Source organism: Dermacentor silvarum, chromosome 5, assembly GCF_013339745.2.
Source record: "Dermacentor silvarum isolate Dsil-2018 chromosome 5, BIME_Dsil_1.4, whole genome shotgun sequence".
Lineage (NCBI taxonomy): Eukaryota > Metazoa > Arthropoda > Arachnida > Ixodida > Ixodidae > Dermacentor > Dermacentor silvarum.
The window spans coordinates 70,703,150-70,717,614 of NC_051158.1; the positions used below are offsets into that span (position 1 = coordinate 70,703,150).

At 42.7% G+C, this 14,465-nt stretch overlaps 1 protein-coding gene across 1 annotated transcript in view; it reads right to left on the bottom strand.

Moving 5' to 3' along the window:
* The window catches only part of LOC119453477 (uncharacterized), a 44,473-nt gene extending 30,120 nt beyond the window's left edge, over positions 1–14,353 (bottom strand). The window contains exons 1-4 of the mRNA XM_037715511.2: positions 14,081–14,353; positions 13,552–13,643; positions 8,918–9,027; positions 6,458–6,580 (exon numbers count right to left, since the gene is read on the bottom strand). Of these exons, the coding sequence (XP_037571439.1) occupies positions 6,458–6,580; positions 8,918–9,027; positions 13,552–13,643; positions 14,081–14,201 (446 nt within the window). The 5' untranslated portion in view covers positions 14,202–14,353. The remainder of the gene's footprint in view (positions 1–6,457; positions 6,581–8,917; positions 9,028–13,551; positions 13,644–14,080) is intronic.
* Between the last annotated feature and the right edge of the window lie 112 nt (positions 14,354–14,465).

Genomic DNA, 14,465 nt, shown 5'->3' on the forward strand with positions numbered 1-14,465 from the left:
AAACCTTTTGTTGTTCTTTCACTTTTGATAATTTACGGTACCTAGTCCAGCAGACAGAGAACAGTAACCAGACTTTAACAGTCTGGTTGTTGCGAAATATATGGTTAGTTTCAATATTCGAAAATACTGAATAGTTCATTTTCAAATACGAATACAGTAGAATCTCGATAATACAAATCTCTTGGGACAGCACAAAAATTTGTATGAGCCATAATTCAGATCACCCACGAACGTAAAAGAATAGGGAAATTAAGGGAGACGCGGCAATGAAATGGCCGACTTGCACAAAATTGCATATGTCTTATTTCTTTCCAAAGACCTTCCTTTATCTCATGATGAAATATCCTGAAGAAAAACAGAGCAAAATTTCATAAAATTTCACTTATTTTGTGTCTTGTTTCAAGATATGGAAGAAACTCTGGCTTCAGGAAGTGCTATCGTGCTGCTAATCCGTGGCTTTCTGTTGACAGCGCTGCTATACTGGTATCACCGTAAGCAAGAGATCAGAGACTGTGATAGCCAGAGCGCTTAATTTCTCCATGCAGAAATAACATTAACAAAAGCGAACACAAAAGGTAAAATTAGCGTAGCAATTCATTATTGCAGTTACATGGCACGCGGGAAGCGCTCGTGTTGGCCGAAGCGAATTTGAATAACTGGCGCACTTGTTTCACGCACATTTTGGCAGCAGCAAGCTGTTCACTTCGCCCGTCCTGAAGCTGACAGTTCTTGATCTGCCTGGTTATCTCGAGCTTCTCTCGCTGCTGCATCCTAGCTGCTGCCTAATGGTGATAAGGAAATCTGTTTAATTTTCTTTGTGGCAGCAAAGCTACTTCATATCATGCAATCTGACGGGTGCAAATGCAGAAGTTTCAAACTGTCATTGGATGCTGAAGACGACGGAAGGAGCGGAATACAGAGATAAGGTGACCCATGGAAGCAAATGCCTCTGATCTTGCTGACACAGCAAGACTGGGTCGTGTGTGTTAGCTGGCTCCTGATAAAGTTGCAAGGTGTCTGAATACAGTCGGCAGGTTGCGTGATACTGCACAAAACAAAAGCTTTTTTTCTCCTTTCCTGTTCTTTTCTATTTTTGAAGGGGGGGAGGGGAACAAGGAATGCGTGGGATGCAGTCAAGGCAGAGTGATGTAGGTCACCCTGGCAAATGGAGTGCGCCCGGCCCATCGGCACGGCCACTATGCCGGCCTGACAACAGACAGTAGTGCTTGGTGCTACGGGCGTGCCAGGACCTATCTGTCATCATAGGCATACCTGCCAACCTCAAGACTTTCAAATTCGTAAACTCGTGACCGGGGGGGCGGGGCACGGGAATTCTGCCGAGGTGTACGACTTCAAACACACTTGGAAGTACTGATAGTCTACTACTCACGGCGGCTTCGAGCACGCCATCCCACTTCGTAGTGCTACGGCTACGAAGCACCGGAGTTCCAAAGTTGCACTGTGCCCGATGCAGAAGCACGTCGCACAAAAAAACGAGGCCCACAAAACAGGTCATACTCGCGAAAAAAAGCCTAGCGAAGGTGACAGGAGAGACGAGAAGCCACAGCCTCCAATACAGAAACTGTGCCTGCCGCATCGACCCGAAATTGCTGTCGTCTCTGGGGGCGCCACTTATGTACAGGTGGGTCTCTATGTTGAGAGTAACGACAACCAGTGACTTCCGGCCGTCAGGTCATCCAACGACCCGATGACGAAGGCAACGTCACCGAGTGAAAAATATCCTTACTCTGCAGACAATAAAGGTTACGGCGCACAGCCCCATCTCTATGCGCCCCTATGTAAGTGGCGCCCCCGCCCACCAGCAACGGTGTGACTTTATTAGGAATTTAAAAAAAAATTTCGAGAATATAACCACTTTTCCGTAAAAATAGAGCCGACATTCATAATATCGTAAGACGGGTACAAATTCGTACACTTTACGGAAAATTCGGAAGAGTTGGCAGGTGTGTCATAGGCGATCGCGCAGCACCTCGACTGTTTGTACCATCTGTTGTGCCATGAAAAGCAGTTCGCAGCATTTGAAATTTAGCAGATTGCAAGCTAATGGACTTGGGCCAGGGCTTCTGTAAAGTTTGTATAACAGGAAAGAGGCCGTAAACTCACGCTTACTACAAACACACAGTTACCAAGTCCGGCAGTCTTACACCACTGTTACCCTAGCTTATATCAGACTGAAGCGTGTGGACTCAGAGCAACACTGCGACACATGCTCTGGGAATGTGCCGGCAACAACGGTACTGAAACCGCCGCGGTTCGCGACGCGCCCATAACGGCAGGCGTTACTGGATTAAAGGAAGCCTCGAGCTCGCTCATTCCCGCCGTTGCCCCGGCTGCTGGGGCCGTCGGGGACCTTCTCCGTCGGCGTTGCCACCGCTGGGAGGCGGCCCTGAAAAGTTCAGAGCTGGAAGACCAGCTCTGGGCCGTCCGGCAAACCGAAGATGCCGCCCGAGTCCAAGGACTTCGAGCCGACACCTGAGGCCACTAAAAGCAAAGTGCCGGCACTTTAAATAAAGTTTATTTCTTCTTCTTGTATCAACCCGAAATTCGTATCAGGCGTTGGTTGTATCACTGTGATATTACCATACCTGCCAACCTAGCAACATGAAAATTTGGGAGACCAAAATGCCAAATGCCAAAATGTTTTTTGAACCCCCCAGCCCTCACAAAAAAACTTTTTTCTTGCCGCCATGGGAAACGGCACATGTGGTACAGAGTCCATAGTTGTCATCTCTCCGCAATGTGACAAAGCACAGAAACTCAGTTGTGTATGATCTCAGAAATATTTGCAAGTACTTATTCTTGGCTTTTGAAAGCACCATTGATCGTTCCAACTAAACTCGGGGAAACAAAGAGCAGTTCGGCATTCGCACTTCACACTAGCAACCTGACAAAGTCAACTCAAGCCTAGCTCACTCACGATCATATAACGACTGGATTGCTAAAAACACACAAGCCAGCCTGAGAGGAGCCAATCTAGACAATCCAATATGGCAGCGGACATCGGTTGATCGCGTTCGTGGTGGTGCCGGCAGCTGCTACCACAATTCAAGGTCCATGCTATTGACTAACTGCTCCTGCACTGCTTTCTCGCATGGTTATATTACAGGGCGTAATATGATTATAGCGATAATGCATAAAAAAAAAGAAAGAAAAACGCTGTGCTGTGGCGGCCACGTTTCGGGCGATTTGAGGTCGCGTCCGTACGATCAGGAGACGCAAGAAAAATTCGGGAGGCTCCCGGACAATTCGGAAGAGTTGGCAGGTATGTATTACTGTAGTTAGTGAGTAGAAACGTCGAATATTCACCCGCTCATACTTTATGAATGAATGGATTCTGGGGTCTTACCTGCCAAAACGACGATTTGATTATGAAGCATGCCGTAGTGGGGGACACTGGATTAATTTTGGCCACCAGGGGATCTTTAATATGCCCCCAATGCATGGGACACGGGTGTTTTTGCATTTTGCGCCCATCAAAATAAGGCCATCACGGCCGGATTTTTCTTGATTTATTAAGATATACAGCTTATTCTAAATTTCACACTTGTTCATAATTATTTCTACATTTCAATTAAAAATAGCAGTTAAATTCCTATATCTTTCCCTAGTTTCACGTGGTTATTACTGAGATATTGAACCCTTTGGTTCTTCTCGCACAAGTGGCCCATGTGCTGTGGGGTTTGCTCTCAAGGATAAAGAACAAAACACAATAAATTTTGCAAGGTTGTAAAATTTACAAATTTTACAAATTTTACAAAGTTGTACCATGATTCTTGTATTTAATTGCACGTATGTTTGTAATGTATGCTATGTATGCGTAATCCATGCCATTGATATGTGTGTATACTATATTTTATGATATGCTACCTTACCGTTGAGCAATGTATGGGTGATAGGGCCTTCGTCAGGCAGACTATGTTCTGGTTTTAGCCTTGCCATCCAAGACTTTCACTGTGTCTGAATCAATGCTGAATAAATAAATAAATAAATAAATAAAATAAATAAATAAATGAATAAATAAATAAATAAATAAAATAAAAATACAACAAGGAAACTTATTGCATCTTATATATACAAATGCTGGATAGCTGAAATACCACAAGCATTAGTTCCTCAAGTTGACTACACTAAGGAATCAAAAGATGTTCGAATAACTATGTAGGATTACAAAGGAAATGTTTGCTCATGCCAGACTCCCAGGTGTAAGTTGTTTGCTGGTGCACAGTGCCGATAACCGAAGCGCGTGCTGGAAATTGTGTTTGCCGATGCTAATGCCATGCTCCAAAGCTGAACAAGAAAGCATCCACACTATATGTATTCCCACAAAGACAATTAATAAACCCACAGCCAGTACATGTGCACCTACGTTGCATAGCCAAAGAGGAGGAGGCAACTTTCGTGTCCATGCATGCCCATGACGACACCTCTTAACATAGCCACTTAACTATTACAGTTGACTTCCCTTAATTCAACCCCGACGGGATCGATAAAATAGATTGAATTATCGTGTGGGTTGAATTAAACAAGATGCAGAAAAAATGCCAGAACACACTGCTCATTTATTGCAGCACTTGCTTGATTATAACATGCCCCTGAATAAAACAACTAGTAGAGATAACAAAGCTCTTAAAAAACTGTAGAACCCCATTGCGCAGCAGACTTTTTAGGAAGAAAACAAGCATATGTGCTGCACAGTGGCAACCAGTTTTCTGAAGTTAGCTTTGCCGCAATACAGCCATGTTATGCGGCAATGCATACGAATGTGCAGTTTTCAGCCCAATTTTCCTAGGAAGAAAAAACACAACTGGGTAAATACCATAATCAGACATTGTGAGGTACTGTTATTGCTTGAAAATGTTCCTAGGGCAGGTCTAGAATAGGAGTTTTTGATCAGAGATATTGATTTGTGTTCAATGCATCCACTGTTCCCTAAGCTCTGCCGAGACAGACGCTGAGAGGTTGCTATTGGGGTCACCACAGGGGTCAGGTGCGTTCATGCTGACTGGTCAAGTACAAATTATACGACGAAGGCCAATTTTATGATCGAAATAATGAAAGTTTGGGTCCATAGAAATGCATGGGTGTCCACCAGTACTTTTGGCATACCTGCCAAGTTCAAAGAAACTAAATCCGGGAGATCTTCTGACCAGGGGCAATTAGTCAGTTACAACCCCCCCCCCCCTCCACGTCAATATTTTCAAGTACCGACAGAACTTCCTTACAATTTTATTTACAGATATACAAATGACCACATGACCATCAATAACTCATTTTTGCAAGCATTTCATTGTTGCTAATTCTGCCTTCAAAATTTAATTAAATATGTTGTGTCTTACGTCCCACAACCACCATCTGATTATGGGGCACGCCGAAGTAGGGAACTCCGGATTAATTTCGATCACCTGGGGTTTAACGTGCACCCAATGGACGGCACACGGGCATTTTTGCATTTCTCCACCAACGAAAATGCGGCTACCGCGGCCGGCATTTGATACCGCGAACTCGTGCTTAGCAGCGCAATGCCAAAGCCACTAAGCAACCATGGCGGGTGTTCAAAAACTCTTCAGATAATGTTTGATTGTGAGAAATTTCATTTCTTTCCCATTTTGCGAGGATGACGTTTATCAGCGTCTTATACAAGCGACACATGGACCGAGCAGGACTGCGACCTCTTATTTTTCCCGATGTTAAATTGCTGCTCGCACTCTGCACTGCTCTCAACGTCACTTCGGCTGAGCACTACATTAAAAATACTTGAAGATCCTTCTTGCGCTAGCGCTCCTTGCTTTTAAAGCCATGACTGACCGTAGGCCTGCTAGAGCGGCTGACGCCGAGGAGAACAATGGAGAGTCTAGTGTTGCTAGTTGCAGAATGCGGCATTCGCTCGCTATAGCTTAATGAGACTAGGGCCAGTAGGGCACCCACCAACCTAGTCAGCATAGGAGCGGCTCTGTGATTAACGAAATAGCGCATGTATAGGGTTTCCCTACTAGTTCCTTAACAATGTGTTCCGCGATGAACTTCCAACTGGATTGAAGTGTTGGATTCTATTTGCCAATGTGGCCTGACAAAGCGTTGGAGACGGACAGAAACGGGACACAACTGCAATTTTCGGGAGATTTTCCTGTCAACCGTACGACTAGAAGAAATGGTCCAAATCCGGGAGTCTCCCGGGTAATCTGGGAGACTTGGTAGGTATGCTTTGGTCAGGATCGAATTAAGTGAAAAATGTAATTAAACAGAGTCGAATTAATGGAAGTATATTGCCATTGTTCGTATGTCAGTGGGAAGACGATTATCATGAGGGAATGTGAGAGAGTCGAGCATCTTCTGTAGCATCCACTAATCAAAACCAAGTGCCGACCATTCCACCAACATAAACAGAAGTTGGTTGAGCAATTGAAGAAAAAAAAAGTATTAATTGGAGACAACTCACGTGCTCAGAAACTCATCAGGGAGGTCCAGAATTTCCTGGGGGATGGACTTCCCTGTGAGGAACACAGCCACCTCTTGTGTAAAGTTGTTGCAGTTGTGACGAAACAGATCATAAGTATGCGGCCTGCAGGGGTAAAATGAACCAAGATGAAGGCATCAGTAAGTGCTTCACCCTCTTGCAACAGCAGCACACAAAAACAGAACTGAACATAGGGCACACAATGTACAGTAGAGGCTCGCGACTAGTTTCCTCATAATCATCATCATTATCAGCCCATTTAAGTCCACTGCAGGATGAAGGCCACTCCCAGAGATCTCTGTCTTGCGCCAGCTAACCCCATCTTATGCCTGCCCATTCACAGTTTCATTACATCAGCTAGTTCTCTGCCGTCCTCAAATACATGCACTTCCCTTCTCTTGGCACCCATTCTGTAACTCTTAATACATCACAGGTTATCTGTCCTATGCACTACTAGTTTATTACTGCTTACATGGGCACTTTAAGAGACAAGCTGCTGAATGAGACGCCATACACTGGGCGTTTTATTTTAACCTTAACAAATTTTTATAAATTGCTTGCAACATATAGCACAAATTTACTTATTGAACTGGATTACTTGAAAAGGTTGACATTACACTGGAAATTAAACTCTTTTTTTGACTAATTAACAAAATTTCACTAATTAACATTGAACTAATCATCTTAGTGAACATGTTGCAATGCACGAATTGAAGGCGATTTCACAAGGCAAATCCACTTGAAATGAATTTAAAACTACCACCCATTTTCAGATAGGCACAGTCAAACTTTTGGTAAAAATGCACTGCTATTTCGCTTACCTCTTTTACAAAGGTCATCCGCATGTAATGAATATATGCTTATAACAAATATCAGAATCTCAGATCGATGGCCAGTAAAGCTGGGCATTGAATTATTTTAAACCAATTCTTGGTGCCTTTTAAGTAAGTGTTCAAATAGTGAAATTTCTAAAACCAAATACAAATATTCGAGAAAAACTGTCACTGAATGATGAATATTTTCTCATTTCTGAAGCAAGATGAAATAAGTTTGCACGGAGTCCCTCTGATAAAAAAAGAAATCAGGCTTTTATATTCATTGAAATGTATGTAATACTGTTCACAATTAAGCATCCAGACAACTGAGGGAGCTTCTAAATGACAAACAACTGCTTTCAATTGTCTGGGGCATGATGGCAATGACAGTAATGAAATGAGCATGTTGCCAGATGTGCATACAATATTTTGTTTGCTCACGGATAGAAGTCTTACTACAGCACCGCACACTGTTTCAAAGGGATGCAAACATGTTGAGTCTGGTCAAATTATAAATCACAACAAATTCATATATAGTCTGCCTAAAAGAGAGCCATTCTCATTAAATAGCTGAACATTACTGAGCAGCACTTATCTGCCGCATGAATTCACTCAGGAACTGGTGTGCGGTGTCCCTGTGTAACAATTAAATGCAGCCCTCCTGCATCAAAATGATTCAGTACAGTCCTCACATACATCATTGTGTCTCCCTCAAGACTCCAATAAGTGTTTTTATCCCTCATATATATTCAAAAAAAAAAAAAAGAACATTCAACAACTTCAAATCAGGAATTCTCTAATCAAATGTGAACCGAATAGCAGGGACTACTCAATTCGTATCCTAATTTTTGAATATATTCACACACCCCTAGTAATTATGAGCTTTGGGATTTCACTGAACTAGTTAAAAGGATACTAAAGAGAAAAATTAGCTGAGCTGTAATAGTCAATTACCCTTCCACAATACCAAAAAATCTACTCTTACCGTGAGAGAAGGCACAAAGAGTTATGTACAACATACGAAAGTGAAACTGCGCACATACCACGCAAATTACCACACAGAATGCACTTTATCTTTTTCACCCGTCAGTGTTGCTAGACTGCTGTATGGCTCAACTCTGCTATAAACATATTCTAATTGTAGCAAAGAAGACGACTTGGGAATGATTAAGCGCAGAGCTGATGACGACGTGAAAGAAGACACACACAGCGCTAGTGTGTGTCTTCTTTCACATCCTCATCATTTATGTGCTTAACCGTTCCTAAGTACGTCATACCAACAAGGCGGAATGTCCATGTTCGCGATGAGGAAGCATGAGCCACTGTCCTGTGCTCACAGTGTACCAATTTGCCTTTGTGTATATAACTCGCGTAACAAAATTTCTACAGCACCAAATGTGAGAAAACTTCTGCCAGTTTGCTGCAGGACGTGTACGCTTAAGAATGCAATGCATATTACAAGCTCGAAAATTTGGTGTCATGGCTCCGACTGTGTTTCACTTATTCTAACAGGAATAGCAGGCATTGCAGGCATTGAGATGCCTGCTATTCCACAAAAGTGTGCTCACAATGTGATGTGCTGTCAACTAAGAAAGCCTTATAATGAATAACTGAGAATGGTACATACTTGTACCCGGATTCACCGAGGGCAAAGATGTACTCCAGGAACAAGCTGTACGGGAGCTCGGTGCGACCCAGGCTCAGAATCTGGTCTGGTTCTTTGAGGATGGTCTCCCCCTGGTGGCAAATACATGTACAACAACAAAAGGACATTTAAAGATTGAGCAATGTAACAAGTCGCTGCCTTCAACTAACTGTAATATGTTTGAACACTACTTACAGGTGCACTGACATGGAATATTTTACCCTTTCTTATTTTTACTTACTTTTTCTTTGCATTAAAGGAAGGTCCAAGCTCTATAAGTTTAGAAAATATACCACCAAGCATCATAACACTAAATAATTCACTATAATAGTTATTTCTATGAACTAGCTTTATAACTCAGCAGGTGGATGTGATCTGCCATGTCACGAAACACGCTCAAAAACGTCTATGCAGTTTTGGGCTTATCTTTGCCCCACGACAGTAATCGTCATGTACCCTGCTTGACTTTCGTTTATTAAATGCGACGTGCTCAATACTTAAAGGTCATGAATAGCATGCGCGTTATCAGCGTGGCAATGCATTCTTGAAAGGAAAGTAGTGAGCACAGTTTTCAAGAATGGAAACGCAAGCAAGGTGGATGATGATTATTGTGTTTGGGTACACCTCAAAAAGTGCAAACTTTTTTTTTTTTTAAAGTGCACCGTTCCTCTATTCCTGCAATCACTGTGGCTGCTGCAAGCAAGCACAGCCAAAGAAACACATGCAGCACCTTTGTTTATTTTTCATAAGCAACATCACCATGCCTACATTTATTGCTAGACAATGTCTGCAAATTTTTCTGTGTGTCGCGACATCACAGTAATGACAATAACGTAATGTCCAGCATTTCAATACCAATTTTAGTATGAAATGAAATCAAATTAAAGCACACACATATTCCAAATTTTATAATTGCTAAGTGTCGTATTTTTATGCACAAGATGCATGTTTCTACAAGTGCTGAAACTGTGCATTACTCCTCTAAATGCCTGTGTTTCACATAATGTACCAAGACGATGCCTTTGAAGTGCAATAAATAAATTAATCAATAGTTAAGGAAATAAATAAATAAATAACAGTAGCAAGCAGTTTGTAATGAACCTCATCCATCAAATATTCTCAGATAGTATGGCAGAACCATTACAAGGAACAGTGATCTGCAGGAGAATAAAAATTGGTTGGAGAGAATTTGGCCAACACTGCCAAACTACTAACAGCAACTCATAAATATCACTTTGAGGAATAATATATGCTAGCTGTATTGTACCAGTAAACAGCTTATATATACGCATTTTCCCATGGCCTGAGTTCTTTAGGTTATGAGTAAACATCTTCGTGAGCTTAAAGGAGGTGTGCGTAACAGGCCTCACTGGAGGTCAGTTAACCATGGTGTCACAGAGAGCCAAATACGATGCACCGGTAGCTAAACGAAACATTGTGCCAGCATTCATCTGTCAGACCAGATCTTGGAGGCTAATAACCATCTCAGTGTCCCTGATGTATGTCTCTGTCCCGCCATGTCACTGAGATACCTGTACGTTCTCCACTCTCTCCAGTCGGATGTGTGCAGTAACACAAAGTTGGCGAGCTCCGAGGTAGTTCCGCCATCTGTTGTATATTTCTAGAAGCATATTTTCTCATCTCTCCGAGTTTTCTCAGTGTGGCTTTTTATTAGCATGCAGCGGAACGCGCCCCTACCTGGGCGTGGTTACACCGCGCGAGGCGCAAATCTGCAGATGGCAGGAGTGGCTCGCGGACTTAGTGCACCGCTACGGTGGAGATTCTCCGTCCAAATATTCGTGCACCGCAACGCAAGGCCACCAATCTTGTGTGTTTCTGGCATCTGTCGTATGTTTGTAAAACTTTTTTTTGCACCCTGACGGCACTATTGTGGAAACGTGTGCTTTAGAATGATATAGGTAGGAGATACAAAACGAAGATATGTATGTGAGGACCATACTAAGAGTGCATTTGCCATTATCCATGTCATTTTTACCCTTCTGCACAACCAAAAAGGATGCAGAAATTCCTCTGGAGTTGTCTAAGTATGCGTAAGCATACCCCCAAATTTCAGCTGGCCAACACCCAAATTTCAAGTTGGAGCACCCCCAATCATATGGGTATTCTCTCCTGATCAATGTCTTTTTTTTTTTTCAGTTGTTCCTTATCGCTTATAAAGCTACCAATGTTCATTTACACTATTATAACGATTAGATATCTTCGCAAATTGTGCATTTCTGTGCAGATACAAGGAATTTCGGGACTTTTCGCGTGACAGATTTTGCCGAGATGCTCGCCAAAGAATGCTTACGCGTTAAAATAAATTGATTTGTTTGTTTTATAATATCTGAGAAAAAAAGCCTGATGGTGAGAGTGCATCACCTCCGAAAAAAACCTGACACTGAAAGGGATAAAGGACCTCAAAAATAAACTTGAGAAATGGCCATGACAGGACAACATGCAGCAGAAAGGAGAAATAGTGTAGGTAGACATACATCAGTGTCCAATGAGCAGACCATATTGTACTTAATGATAAAAGAAAGAAGTCAAGTTGGTAAGTTTTCTTTTTGACAAGGTCATCGGGTTGCGGCCCAAAAGACATCCTTTTAGGCTAACAGTCACCAAATGACGATGATTGTGATGACCTGCTTAGAATTTTTGTTTTGTTTTAATTGCACCGCCCCTCCCCATCTAGAAATCTTCCTTAATATTGTTCAACTATAGCCTTAACTACGTCTTGCAATGGTCCTGTCAGAGTGTACCTCCTGCAATGGTGTGAATGTAAAAAGAAAAAAAAAAAAACCCAATTTTCTAAAATGCTTTCAGATCTTAAGATTGTGCTTTGAAAGGCACAAAGGCACCTTTGACGCACTTAGATGTTTTACTGAAAAACTCTTCGGTGTGTCTTTAGAAGCAGAGACAAATGGAGGTATATTTTGAAATAAAATGAGCTTAGGCATCGTGATGAGTGGTGTCCAATTCCCTTGAGGAATTTCTACCAGGGCAATTCACTGGCCATTTATGACGTTAAGAAAGTCACTAAGACTTCAAAAGTTGTCCGCTAAGATAACTATAAACTAGCAAAATTTAGCTAATTTCTTGCCAAGCTTCTGGCAAGAAGTTGAATTGGGTAAGGCACTTATAGCATAAACCTGATAATCTGTCTGTGACAGCACAGAAATGCAGAGAGAAAAGTAATGCAATTCAGGGCAACAAGTGATTAGACGTGGGTCCTAGGTAACTTGGCAAGAGGTGGGGTTTCCGGGTAACCTGGACGATCACGGCAAGTGCTGTGCAGTCCAACAATACAAACAGCCCTCAGTGATTGATAAATTGCCTAAGCAAATCACCTTCAACATTACTGATGCCTTGGGCATGCTGGCTAATTTCAGTTACATTAACAGCGAAGGAAACTTCGCTGCTGGACAGAGCTTTATGAAACAGCCTTGAGACATGTGCACTGTGTTAGTGTTAGTAAGAATAATGCGCAGTATTTTAAGCCAACTTGGTCTGGTAACAAGAATTCTAACATACAACTCAACATAGCCAAGGTAAAAAAAAAAAAACATTTTATGAGGTGACACTTTTTAACCACAAATGTACATGCCCTTTCTATGTTTTAACCTTGCACTGACGTGCCAAAGGATGAATGCCGTCTGATGCAACCAGAATCAATATTGGCACTGTTAGCACGGCCTAATGACAGTGTCACCCCAGTAGGAGAAATGCTAGTGTCTTGGAAGAGAGTGAGCCCTGGCCAACGGCAGGCCTTGGAAAGCTTAATTTCAGGTAACTGACCACTGGGCCACAATAATAAATAATAGCCGTGCCACAATGGCACAAAAATGAGTCGAACTGCTCAAAGGTAAATGCCATACACGCAGTGCCAACGGACATGCTTAATGGCATTAACGAATAGCGAAATCGATAATTTGATGATTGGGAATAAATACTCATTAGGAACAGAAAAAAAGAATGCCAACAGAAGTGGTGTTGTCACAGGGGTTGACGTTCTGGCTCCCACAGGGAAGACTTGGCAAACAAGGAGTCCGCGTGGAAGCCAGAGCGTCAACCTTTAGTCCGGAGTTCTGCTTTTCTGTTCGTAATATATTGATTAAAGCTTAGAGTCACTTGAGGCACAGTTCGTTATGAGAAATCATTTCGTCGTCAAATGCGCACTCTCGCTTACAATGTTAGTAGTCATGCCTGCAGGTGAAAACACATACCTGAAGTAATCTGAAATAATTCTACATTTGATACAACAATTAATGCTTTTTGTAAGATTTCTTGAAATTTTGTCAACATTTTTTTCTTATAATACGATTGGCAAACAAACATTAAATACACTGCAGCTATCGTCATCGCAACGTTTAACGTCATTAAATGTGCGTGTACAGCAGCAACTTTAGATATAACTGCATTAGAAAATAGCCTTTAGGCTCAGGTAGAATTGACTCAGGGTACAGCACAGGTGGAAATGACATCAGTGGGATATATTCATGCGCGCAGCAGAAGCGTCACGCACTGAAACTAACTACTCTCTCTCTCTCTCTCATTTTTTTTTTTTCTCGAACTGAATCAATGATGGGCACGGCCGCAGTCGAAAGACAACTTACCACTCCGCAACTTTCGATACCCATCGAACCGAAGAAGTACTCCCTGCCGTAAGCCACGATACTTGTATGCCATATACCGGGCAGCTGCTTCCCTGCATGAAAATATGCGGTTGACATTGTCACAGCGGCGAACGACTGCTTTGTAGATGCCGCACGCTTCCAACTGCTCGGTAGCTCGCGGCAAACAAATAACAAAATAACAGGAAACTCTTTCGATAAAGCAGCTTGCAAGATAAAAAGAACTCACACCTTCTACAGCGCATACATCACAACTTGATACCCGCTGAATGCCATCGCACCGCTGTACCGGTCTGAAAAAGGCTATTTATAAACGCACGCCCCCTCCGGTTTCATGCCTAGGATTGCTGTGCGCTTTCTTTTTTCGACGCGATGTTATAAACAATTGCGCCGGCCAACTATACCGCCACTCGCTCGCATACTTTTCAAGGTCATCAATAAAGGAAAGTTCAACGAACGAAAAGTGAAGACGTCAGCAACGTATCTATGAAACGAGGCAGTGATATGTCACCTATGAGCATGGGCGAAAGCGTCTTGGCAAGTCCCTTGGAGAGGTCGTAAATGTAGAGCTGCACTTCGAAACTTGTTTCGGCTTCGATGTGCGAAGCGTTCTCCAAGTCTCCGGCGCTCATGGCGGTCTCAGCGAGCGCACACTGTCGTTTAAGAACTATGGGCACGCTAAACGGCACAGATCGCACGGTGGAGAAACGAGCAGCACAACGACATTTCCGACTGTCGATGATGTTGCAGATCGGAGTGGGTACCTGTCCACAGGAACCATGCTACTGCGTGCTTCCCAGGTCGCTCGCTCTGGTTTGGTAGCGCTCACATAGCTAGAGATAAGTGAAGTAAAAAGCGTTTATTCAATCGCTCATAAAGCACTGTTTAATAGTTGG